At 41.8% G+C, this 12,652-nt stretch overlaps 1 protein-coding gene across 1 annotated transcript in view; it reads right to left on the minus strand.

Annotated features, from left to right (window-relative positions):
• The window catches only part of CCDC178 (coiled-coil domain containing 178), a 245,073-nt gene that overhangs the window by 161,167 nt on the left and 71,254 nt on the right, over positions 1–12,652 (minus strand). Inside the window, exon 12 of the mRNA XM_006766397.1 lies at positions 6,057–6,240. Coding sequence (XP_006766460.1) covers positions 6,057–6,240 — 184 coding nt within the window. The remainder of the gene's footprint in view (positions 1–6,056; positions 6,241–12,652) is intronic.

The raw sequence follows: 12,652 nt of genomic DNA on the forward strand, positions 1-12,652 counted from the left end.
AAGGCAGCTGGTGCTGCAAGGGCCAAGGCAACTGGGACTGTGAAGGCCTATTCTTGCACAAATTTCATGCATCGGGCCTCTATATATATATCTAAGCCTAAGTGACCAAACAACCTAATGACCAAATGACTGGTCAACCGGTTGCTATGACATGCACTGATCACCTGGGGGCGGATGCTCAATGCAGGAGCTGCCCTCTGGTGGTCAGTGTGTTCCCACAGTTGAGAAATCTAGTTGAGAACCACTAGAGTCTATGCCAGTGGTCGGCAAACTGCAGCTCATGAGCCACATGTGGCTCTTTGGCCCCTTGAGTGTGGCTCTTCCTAAGCCTTAGGAGTACCCATTTAGTGGGGTCTATTGTTATTTTGATTATGGTTTCTTTTGCCATGCAGAAGCTTCTTATTTTCATGTAGTCCCATTTGTTTATTTTCTCCTCAGTTTCCATTGTCCTAGGAGATATATTGGTAAACACGTTGCTATGAGAGATGACTGAGATTTTGGTGCCTATGGTTTCTTCTAAAACTTTTATGGTTTCACGACTTACAGTTAAGTCTTCTATCCATTTTGAGTTTATTCTTGTGTGTGGTGCAAGTTGGTGGTCTAGCTAAAGTTCCTTCTGCTTTAGAATCACACCCTGGAACCCCTTATTTGGGAGACAAGTTGGCTTGTAGATAGTCTGTCCTCCACATTTAAAAGGGATGTATAGCTTTGCAGAGGTAAAGTAGAGGTTCAGAAATGTTTCTAGTATCCCTCCTTCATTACAGCCTCATTCATAGCACCCCAGGGTCTACAGAGACAATATAAAGAAACAATTTGGTAAGTCTCTCCTACAACTCTTCTTTTTCTTGGGATAGCAACTCATCAACATTATGCTTTCCTAAAGTGAAAGAAAAACTCCAACATAGGAAAAAGAAATATTCTAAGGAAAGCAATAACTTTAATATATTCTCTCACCTAAGGCTATACCTACATCTAAAGCCAATTTATACATTGAAATATTTTGAAAATTTTAATGAAATTTAGTTGCTTCTTCTAACATGAAAGTAGATATAGTGGTTTATCAATTTGTTCAATACTTACTTAAGAGGGAACCAAATTAAAAATGCCTCTATAAACTGGAGAAGATACATCATATTCCAAAACAGAGTGCTTCATTTGACCTTTGTCAGAAATCAATTGAAAAAGAGTGTCTCTGTGTGTGTGTGTGTGTGTGTGTACACTGAGAAGATGGGTTGGGATGGTAAGGCATGAAACTGAGAAGATAAACACCTGTCAGATTATGCAGGACCCCTAAGGCACAATAAGAAAAACAGTGAAGTCTCCTAGGCAAGGTGTGCATTTTAGAAAGGTCACTTTGGCTGCAATATGGACTGATTCATTTCTGTTCCCTTGAAAGCCATTCATTCATTCTTCAATGTCTTTTTTTTAATCATAACCCAGTAAGACAGTAATTCATAGTTTAAATGAATTTAAGTCCCTGAACTTAAAGATATTATTATACAATGGAAGGCTGCTGAGAACAGTGCCGGCATTAAATCAGCACGAATTGCTACAGACCTAACTTACACAGGTAACTAGGGTGTGGTCTCAGTAAAATGCTGAATTTGCCTCCTCCACGTCTGCTCCTTCTGTGGGTGCCTTCCCTCATCCTACGGGCTGCGGCTGCTCCGTACATTTGCCCTTCCTGTGCTGTTTAGGGCAGGGTCACCAAGCGTTCTCTGTAGCAGGCTAGATAGGAAATAATTTAGGCTTTGGGGGCATAATGTATCTGTCCATTGTGGTTTAGGAAATAAAAGTAAAAATATCAAAAAAAATCACTTTGAAGAGGTTGAAAGAAGCTGAGGGAAAGGGGGTGACAGCATCTGCAAGGCTGGGGAGAACCCACATTAAAAAGAAATGTGGCCTTTGACCGGCTGCCTGGTTTGACCAGTCGGGAACCAGCAGGTGGCAGCAGAGAGCTATCCTACAGGAAGCGGCTCCTAGGACAAAGGATGCTGAAAAGCAGTCTGAACAGTGAGTGCTGTGTCCAGAAACTCACGTTCAAGAGAAAGGGGGAATGAACACTACATATGAATAGATTAAGGGCACAATTGAGGCAGTCGCATCATTTGTGTTTCAGGGACTGAAGGGCACTAAGAGAAAACTCATATTATTATCTAAGCTCCGAGACCAGGAAGAGAGAGAAAGAGATCTTAAAATTCAGAGTTAAATTCATAAAACAAAATTGGGAATTTGTGCAAAAAATAGCTGAGGGCCAGACTGGCCTAGTGGGGCTGGCAGCTCTGGCTGGGCAATGGTAGGGCCTGTTTTGGTGGCCATAACCCGAACAGAGGGTCCAAGTGGCAGCCCAACCAGGTTCTAAAAATAAACACATTATTTTGTCTTTACTTATAATTTTTAAATCTTCACCTGAGGATATCTTTCCACTGATCTATAGAGAGAGTGGAAGGGAGAGGGACACACACACACACACACACACAGAAACATTGATATGAGAGAGACACATCAATTGGTTGCCTCCTGCATGTACCTAGACCAGGCCTGAGCACCTGCAACCCAGGTATGTGCCCTTGACTAGACTCGAACACAGGACCCTTCAATCTGCAGGCTAACACTCTATCCACTGAGCAAAACTAGCTAAGGCTCTTTATTTTTTTAAAGGAAGGTTTTATGTGTATTTTGTAAAAACATGTTAAAATTACTAAACATAAATTAAAATGACTTGGATCCCTAAACCCAGAGATATGTATTATGCCTTTTTAGCATATTCCCTTTTAGGTCTAGGGGTTAAAGTTTTTATCTTTGGTGAGGTCAGCCTAGCAAGATCTTCTCAGCCACTAAAAATAGCAGAAGTCCCATTAACTTTTTAAATTTCAAAATTGAATAAATTTATAATTTATTCTCATACTCATATTTAACTACTATTCTATTACTGAGAAATGTGTGTAGTTAAATTTTCCCACCATATGCTAACTCTATTCATGCTTTCCATAAACACTGAGTACCTACATTCTAAAGACATAACACATTTGTCTTTTTCTAGCACTAAAAATAACCCTTTAACATCTAAACAATCTTAAAAGACTAGAAAAATCATACAATGTCTGCTGTCAGACCATAATAGAATTAAACTAGAAATCAATAACACAAAGATACTGGAAAATCCCCAAATCTGTGAAACTAAATAACATATGTCTAAGTAACACATGTTCAAGTAATAAATCTCAAAATGTATGTATTTAGCCTGGCTGGAGTGGCTCCATGATTGAGCACTGACCCATGAACCAGGAGGTCATGGTTTGATTCCCCATGGGGGCACATGCCTGGGTTTCAGGCTTGATCCCCAATGTGGGGCATGCAGGAGGCAGCTGATCAATGATTCTTTCTCATCATTGATGTTTCTATCGCTCACTCCTTCTCCCTTCCTCTCTGAAATCAATAAAAATATATAAAAATATATATTTTAAAAATGCATGTGTTTATTGATTTAACTTAGTTCTAGTTTTATTATTTTAACCTGGAACAGAGAGGCCTGATGGTGTACTTTTCCACAAAAATTCCAGTATGTTCAAACAAAACACCTTCCAAATCCCTGCCGCTGGCCGAGCAGCCTTCTTCTGAAGTGTGAAGAAGTATTTAATATCTAATGAGAGCTTTCAACATTTGTTACACTAGCACAGTCTTCATACAGAGCTGGACGATTTTCTGTTCATCCCATCCATAACATAACTGAATACCTATTACACTTTTATTGATTTATCTCCCATCATTATTGGCTAATTTTACCCTGGCTGTTGGCTAATCTTGTCTTTTCTGAATAGTTCAGTTATTGGAATTGAAAGTATTTAAAAATAGGAGCAAGTCATCTTTAACATCTGGAAAATTCCAGAAACTTCTAGGTATCTTGATTGTTCCGAGTTCCTTCTAGTCTAGGACGGCCTGAAAATTACTGGGCACTTTACAGATGCATTACTTTGAGAAACAAAACTGGGAAACGCCTCCCCTGAGGCTTCAGCAGGTTACTTTTCAGAGCTCGCTTACAGGCACTACTGCTCTAAGTAATTTCTAAAAGAGACGAATTTAAGGACTAATTTCAGGCCAGGATCAACAAATACACAAAGTTGTTTACAAGAAAAAAAAAAAGTCCAGACTCAGAAAATTATACAGATTTTCATTAATTAGTCATGAAAAACAGTAAGTAGGGCCATTGCAAAGGCAGAAACCACAAACTTGAATTGCTACACACCTGAATTATCTAAGGACTACCTAGAAATTTATTTTCAATGCATTATCACCCTGACACAGATACACCTGTGTACATCATAGTAATTGACTGTCCTATATATTTAGCTCAGAGGTGAGCAGTAGTTGGCGATGGGAAACATTTCCCACAGGGAGTAATTCCTTTCTGTTGCTTCCTTCTAGTTACCTCTCAGCTACCATGGGGCAGCAGAAGAACAATTGTGCTTGAATAACGCCAGGGGACACTGTGCTCTGGGTTGACAAAACGAGCACAGGGGGATCGCACCACATCTGCACTCTGTCTACAAAGTATATTGTATGCCAACACAGAAACTTAGAAAAAATAACCACTTCATGCAGCAGCTTTCTCAGTGAGAGTCTCAGGTTACTGAAGCAATCTTTCTGAAGAATTAAAGGTAGGTTGCAACAGTAATGGGAAAATATCTGAATGAAGGGTTTCCTATCAATTGAAAAAAAATTAAAACACATGTTTAAGTGACTAAATAAAAGGCTGATGTCTTTACTGATATCCTCAATAAAAATGCTAATTGATGGCCATAAAGAAACACACAGCAATGGAAAACTCAAGGAAATTATAAACATCAACAGTATTATAACACATGCTAAAGCATATATATGTGTGTGTGTGCACGCATGCGCATATATAAAATCATATGACTTGTAACTTTTTTAAAAATATATTTTATTGATTTTTTCCAGAGAGAGAGGGAGAGGGATAGTTAGAAACATCAATGAGAGAGAAACATCAATTCAGCTGCCTCTTGCACACCCCCCACTGGGGATGTGCCCGCAACGCTGGTACATGCCCTTGACCGGAATCGAACCTGGGACCCTTCAGTCCACAGGCCAACACTTTATCCACTGAGCCAGACCGGTCAGGCCTTATAATTTTAAAATAATTTTGAGGTTGATTTTTACTATACATAGTTTTTATCATACTAATTTTAGAACATATAAGAGATGACAAACCCAATGAAAACCCATGAGAAGGGACAAAGGCCTGACCCCTCGAGTCAGCTCAACAGCTGGACACCACGTGGGAGCAGAGCCCCAGGCCCTCGGTGCGGGGACAGCCACGTGTCCTAAAGTCAGAGAGCAACAGCCTTGGGCATAGAACATGGGTTCTCTGTTTTAAGACAACTGCATGATCGTAAGTCTGCAATAAGAAAATAGCCAAAGAAGAAAGCAGATGGGGATGGCGAGTGAAGGACAGAGCGGCCTGTCAGAGGAGTCCCTGCGTGTGCTGAAGCGGAGCTGACGTGGCCAGGCCCTGTGACGAATGCCGGGGATGCCTGGTCATCATGCCTCCAGTTCGGATGGATCTGAGGCCTGGGGGCGGTGGCTTCTGCACATGGCGGTCTACGAGCCATGTGCTGCTCTGGAACCCAACAGCCTGTGGTCCTGATGCAGGTATGCCCTTTATTTACGTTGCGAAGGGTGCAAGGGCCCCTCCTAGCATCCCTCCTGCCTAGTGTAGCAGGAATATTTGAGATTAGACATGTAGCTGGCGGCTGGCCAGGCACCTCTCTCCTGGTGATGCAGGTCGTGTGAGGTCGGTAAGAGCAAAAAGCAGACCCAGCGTTGGCTAGCTGCATGCAGCCCCTTTCCCTTCTGTTCAGGTTGGGCGTCTGTGCAGAAGGGATGTTTCTTCTGGTTTATCAAGTGTAGTTGTTGGGTTTTTTTTAAAGACTACTGTAGGCGAAATTAAAATCTAATTATCAATACTAAATCACTAAATGAAGTCCAGGCGTATCACTATTTTTCACAACTAAGAAAAACACAGACATACAAACCTGAAATTTTCTTCTCACTTCTGCTATTTTCTCTTCTAACTCTTCGGTTTTATATCTGGTCATGTGGAAAACAGCACCAATTTGATAAGCATCCTTGTATAGTCCTCTAAGATACTCCTCATTTTTTAACTTCATTATCATCAAACTTCGGATGTCAGACTCAAACTCTGATTTTTTCCTTATACTGGAAAAAATAAATTTAAGATAGTGGCATGATTATTTTCAAAGAGTATATGCTGAGGGAACTACATTTTTAAAAGGTTGTTCCTTCTTTGTCTCCAAAAATACAAAGTAACCAAATAATTAACTAAAATGTGGGCACAGGAAATATTTCCAACAATTCCATTGATTTTTTTCTGCTTCTGTTGGACACCCCTAATTGCCAGGCTGTGCTCGATTTCAGAAGGATCAGCGTGTCGATCAGAAAGCCCTGGGGCCCAGACGCTCAGCTTTCTGCACGTGCACTCCCTGTGTCAATCCGCCTTTACCACCTGTATCACAATACTAAGGCCAATCACATAGGAGAAAGATAAAGCCCATGTGAAAGAGAAAGAAAACCCAACTCAGGGAAACCAGTAACTTAAACAGAACTCTCAGGACGAAAAGCAACAGCTAAGGGGGGAGAGTTAATAGAGGAAAAATGGAAGACATGAATATCCGTGTTAAGATTTTCATAGAGAAATACCAGTCTCTTAGGAAAATTAACAAGTTATATTTCCTGTCCAGATTGGGTACCGTCTTTGTTCCAAGTATATACTCTGACACACTGAATATAAAAGCAAATACACATAACACAGAACAGGAACGGAACTTGAAAGCAAAGCAGGAGTGGAGGGAAGGGGCCTAAGGCATTCCAGTCGATGCTGACTCCAGCGAGGTTCGCTGTGCCGCATCGTAGGAGGTTCCTGTGGATTGTCCTTTTTGGGAAAGAACCAATGAAGTGACGGGAGCTATCCTATGTAATAAAGACCTAATATGCAAATCGACCGAACAGTGGAATGACCAGTCACTATGATGTGCACTGACCACCAGGGGGCAGATGCTCAATGCAGGAGCTGTCCCCAGCCTGCAGGCACCAGGCCAGCCAAGGCGGATGCCAGCAGAGGGGGCCCTGATCGCCCTGCGGGTCACCCCACACATGGGCCCTGATCGCCAGCCAGACCTAGGGACCCTATCCATGCAGGGTAGGTTTATAAAAGCTAGGAGTTGGGGCACTGGAAAGCAAAGATCCCGAATCAAAAACTCAACCAATGAGCAAAAAATGTAAGTTCTATTCAGCAGCAAATGGACTGCAGTGCTAATGAGCGTCCCCATGAGTGTTTTCACATGGACATGAGTTTTGATAAAGCTTGCAGAAATAAAATATTTTAACCAAAACTTAAGACCATTGTTTTTTTCTAATATAACATATCCTTTGTCAAGTGTCATCGAAATGGCTGCAGGCATTCTGTATGCATAACCTTGCATTCTTTTCTCAGAGAGACTTCTCTGTGGCCCCAAACCCAGGATCCACCCAGGTGAGGCTCATTAGCACGCTGTGTTACGTTAGCCTCATGCAGCCCTTACGACCTTGGTGTAGTTCAATGCTAGGTCTTTTCAAGCCACTGAAACAAGGTGTAGAAGGCTATTTAAGCGAGTGCTTATTTTGATGAAATATAGCTAGTCCCTGTGAGAAAGTAAGGAAGAACAAGAAAGCAGGGCACAGAAACGCAGTAGTGATGACAGAATGTTCAATAGGTGTCCGGGTGACAGTACTTGCACAGCAAGGGAGCAGGAAGGAGAGGTGTTGGTTGCCAGAGTGGACTCTTAGGCCGACATCAGAAGAGTCTCCCTACTGGAAAAGAGATGCAAGACGGAACTCTCAGAGAGGGTGGCTGGTGTGAGACGGAAGAAGAGACGGACGGGCATACGGAGGCCTAAGCTGAGAGCCGGAATTCTTGCAGGCCCTGAACACAGACCAAATCCAGGCTCTGACTGCCTCTGCGGAGGGAGAGGATCGATCATAATGGGAAGCGTGATTTATCTGTACTATTTTACTTCCTTACAAAAAGCATAAAGTAAGCTAACATATTGGTGAGGCGTCCATTGTGAATGGTTCCTATACCCTTTTCTCTTTTAATACCTGAAAAGTTAAAAAGTAAAATAAAAGCAAAATAACAACACTATTTGTGCAACAGTTTGCTGTTAAATGCTGAAAAGAAATCATATTCTACACTCGTATGAAGTAACTCAGATCACGAGGCTGGTGAGATATAGCTAAGCGAGTATGACAAGCACGGTACCCTGTGGATTCATTCTAACCATTCCAGGCTGTTTAACAACTTCAATAACATTTTAATTGTTATCTGTATGAATCGATCACCACCCTGTTAACTCTTGATAAACACATTTCCTAGCTGATACCAGGAGGCCTTTATGGTGTTCAATAGCTCCTTTGCTGGTTTCCCTCGATTATCAACCTCATCTTTGGATCGCTGCTGTTACAATGGCATCGTCTTGCCTGAGGTACAGAAAAGCCTTAGGAATAGATATTCGGAATATTTTACACAGCTTGAATATAAGAAAATGGCTATACAGAAATCCATACCACACAGTTAACTTCAAACAAATAAAATCCAAATTAACCAATTTCAAACCTTCTCAAACAAGTTCAATTTTCCTTGACGTAGGCTGCTGAAGCTTGCCTATCCTGTGAATAAGCAATCAAGTGAAATTGTTGGCTCAAGTCAAATGTCCCAAATTTAAGAGTCTTATTTCTGATGGATGCTGGCTTATTTGAAAGACAAAATTATCAAATTATACACTGCTACTCCAAGGCAAACGACTATATCCCATCACTACCACCTAGAGGTCTGGCAAGAATGCGTATGCACAGAGTACTGAACAGAGTTGGTTAACAAATACTCCCTCTGTCTTTTAATGTTGCCATTTTAAAGATAAACTATATATGAACAATTGATCATATACTGATTATGTAACTGATTTAAATAGCATCAAATGATGAGATGGTATTTAGTGGAATCTTAGTATATATAACAGCCCAAAATTTCCTGGGGTATTCGCTAGATGTATGAATGTCAGTGACTTGTTTTAAATTTTTTCTAAATATTTTTAAACTTCATTTTTAAAAAGAACCTGGGGCTAAAGGGAAGGCGATTCAAGTAAATGGTAGACTAACAATGGAAAAATGAAGGACGTGGTAAGAAGATCAAGAGCTCCTTTGGGGAAAGCTATAGCTATAGTCAAATATAAGGATGGAAAATTGAATAAAACAATGAGCTTCTGACATTTTTTCAAGTAGTTAGTAAATGTCATGTCCACAGGCTGCTGTAACATGTCAGAAACAGGTACTGCACCCTGGCCTGTGTGGCTTGTTGACGTGTCATCCAGTACATCAGTAAGTCAATGGTTCGATTCTCGGATAGGGCATATATATCTAGGTTTGGGGTTTGATCCCTGGTTGGGGAGCATAAGGGAAGCAATGGATCCATGATGTTTCCCCTCATGTCGATCTCTCTCTCTCTCTCTCTCTCTCTCTCTTTTTCTCTCTCTCCTCTCTCTCTCCCCATCTCCATCTCTCTCTCTCTCTTCCTCCTCTCTCTCTAAAAAAATCAAAAAACATATCCTTGGGTGAGGCTTCAAAATAAAAAAGGAAACAGGAGCTGAGACTTGCCAATGGAGGAGAAGAGGCAGTGTCACTAAGTGAAAAAAAAATTTTTTTGAAGTAACTTATACTGAAATCCCAATTGCTCCTTGTGTAACTGGGGGGATGGTTTCATGTACATTTCCTTATCTGTAAAATTTGCTTAATAACAGCTACCATTTAGGTTGTTATAAAGACTAAATATGAAGCCTTAGCTATTTTGGTTCAGTGGCTAGAGCTTTGGCCTGCGGACTGAAGGGTTCTGGGTTCCATTCCAGTCAAGGGCATATGGTTGGGTTGCAGGCTCGATCCCCAGAAGGGGGAGGCAGCTGATCAATGATTCTCTCTCATCATTGATGTTTCTCTCTCTCTCTCCTTTCCTCTCTGAAATCAATAAATATATATTTTAAAGATTATATATGAAAACAATAATACAGCAAGTCCTCTAATTACATCGTTTTGTTCAACATCATTTCATTATAATGTTGGTGAGATACCATACTTAACTCTGTTTATGTCAATGGCAAAACTGGCTGCCTTATATGTCAATTTGCTGCAGTTCCAAGAATCTATCAACAACAACAACGTTAAGTGAGGACTAAGAATGTATACATCATACTTACATACATTGAATTACACATACAAATGATTTAAGAAAGTCTTGTTAATTAAAAGGTATATACCAGCATGGATCTTTGTTAGTGTTATCTCGTTGAATGAGGTGGAAGACAATGAGAGAAAAAAGACAACTATAACAAAGGTAAGAACCAATTACTATTACCTTGGAGCAGAAAGATATCAGAGGGAGGTGTGACATCAGGACATATAGCAGAGACAACAGGAGATCAGAGATTCTAAAGCAGAGAAAGAAATGAGGATAAGACACATCTATTCTCATCTCTCAAGAGTTCATTATGTCATTATTTAGCACCTAGTGAGTAAAACAGACACACACGCCTGCAAACAGGAGCTCAACTGCGAGGAAGCTACGAATAAGCAAACCAGCCCTAGCCGGTTTGGCCCAGTGGATAGAGCGTCAGACCACGGACTGAAGGGTCCTGAGTTCTATTCTTGCCAAGGGCACGTAGCTTGGTTGCAGGCTCAATCCCTGGCCCTGGTTGGGGCATTTGTGTCTCCCTCACTCCGATGTTTCTCTCTTTGTGTCTCTCCCCGTCCCTTCCATTTTCTCCAGAAATCAGTGGAAAAAATATCCTCAGGTGAGGATTACTAAATAAAATAAATAAATAAATAGGCAAACCAATAGTAACTGTGCATAATGTGATCAGTGCTAGGAGAGAAGTTTATGGAACTAGAGAGGGTTAAACAGAGACTGTTGAGCATTGATTACATGTCAAGTGCTACACTAGGTGGTTGGGATACAAAGAAGAATTAAAACACAGGTTCTCGGTTTATGTTCTCATGAAGGAAAAAGAAGTGGATGTAGCAGAAGAAGCACTTACTGCCACCGTAGCTTATCCACAGGGAAGCATCTGGGAAGAGTTGGTTTCTGATTTATTGTATGAGTAATCAGTGAATCCTATTTAAAAACAAGCCAGAAGAGGAGGAAGAGGAGGGGACTGTCAGCCAGAGGAAGACCAGAGACATATATTGGAGCTTAAAACAATGCGCTTGGATATGTAAGCATTTCTACAGGCTGGAATGGAAAGATGGTGGGCAGGAGCGGTACGAGATGAGTCTGAAGTTGTACAGCTGACAGATTACAGGTCTAATCTATTCGTCTAGGAGCCTGGGCTTGCTCCAACCGCTGAGGGGAGCCTCGGGAACTTCTTTAAGCTGCTGAATGTAAATAACATTTCATCTTTTGTAGATCATTTGCATTCCTGATGCTGTATGTGCTGGATCTGAGGGCTCACACTTGGAGTGAGGCAGACCAGTTGGAAGCTTACTTTAATATTCCAATTAAGAGATCCTTAGGGCCTGGTTTATTTCAGTTGTCACTGAAACAGACAGAAAGGAAAGCACTTTTTAAAAGCACCTTTAAAAAGATAGACTTCATAGGAGTTGGTTAAGAGACTGGCTAGTGGTAGGTAAAGAGAGAGATAAGATGATGCCCGAAACCAGTGCCTAGGTGGGTGATAGTGTCAAGCTGTGGTGTTGGAGGAGAGAGGAAGCATTCAAAATGTTACTCTCAGGATAAAGAAAAGATATGGATTGAGATTTAAAAAGAAAGGAAAATATGTGATCCATTCTATCTAATAAAGACAGAATATGCAAATTGACCATCACACCTTCACAAAGATGGCAGTGCCCAGTCCCCCGAGCCCTCCTGGAGTCCCCCAGTCCTTTCAGCCCAGTATGGCTGGGCCTGCCCTCAGCCCCCGGGTCCCCAGGGCCAGCCCAAGGCACAAGCAAGCTTTGGATGGCGGCTGCCCAGCCGCCCAGGGCCACCCAGGGCTCAGGTAACCAGGGCTGGCCGAGGCTTGCGCTGCCGGCAGTGGCAGCAGCAGAGGTGTGATGGGGCGTCGCCTTCCCCTGATGGCCAGGTCGCCTACCGCCCCTGAAGGCTCCTGGGCCTGCCCTCAGCCTGGGAGGCTTTCAAAGCTTTTCACTACAGGGCAAAGGGGACTGAGACCAAGAGCGCAGACAGAGGTGTTGGCCTTGCACAGGAAGCAGCATGCGCCCTTGAATTTAAAGAGCCAGGAAAGCCACTCACTGATACGGTCACTAGAGTAGATGCGTTTGACAAAAACATGTCAGGTCTTCGATGTCCCCTTCCTATATGAGTGAGCCTATCGTATAATTCAAATTACAAGTTTTCTTTCTAAGTCTCTCTGGTTTGGGATTTATTGCCGTGCCTGACTCTAAGGGTTCATACTCTAAGGAATTAGGGACTGTCATCCGCCATTACCTTTTCAAATATTGCTTTCCCATTTTCTCCTTTATTTCTCACCCCACAGTCCATAGATCTTAATATTCCTTCTATATCTTCTTT

This window comes from Myotis davidii, unplaced genomic scaffold (genome assembly GCF_000327345.1).
Source record: "Myotis davidii unplaced genomic scaffold, ASM32734v1 scaffold520, whole genome shotgun sequence".
NCBI classification, from domain to species: Eukaryota; Metazoa; Chordata; class Mammalia; order Chiroptera; family Vespertilionidae; genus Myotis; species Myotis davidii.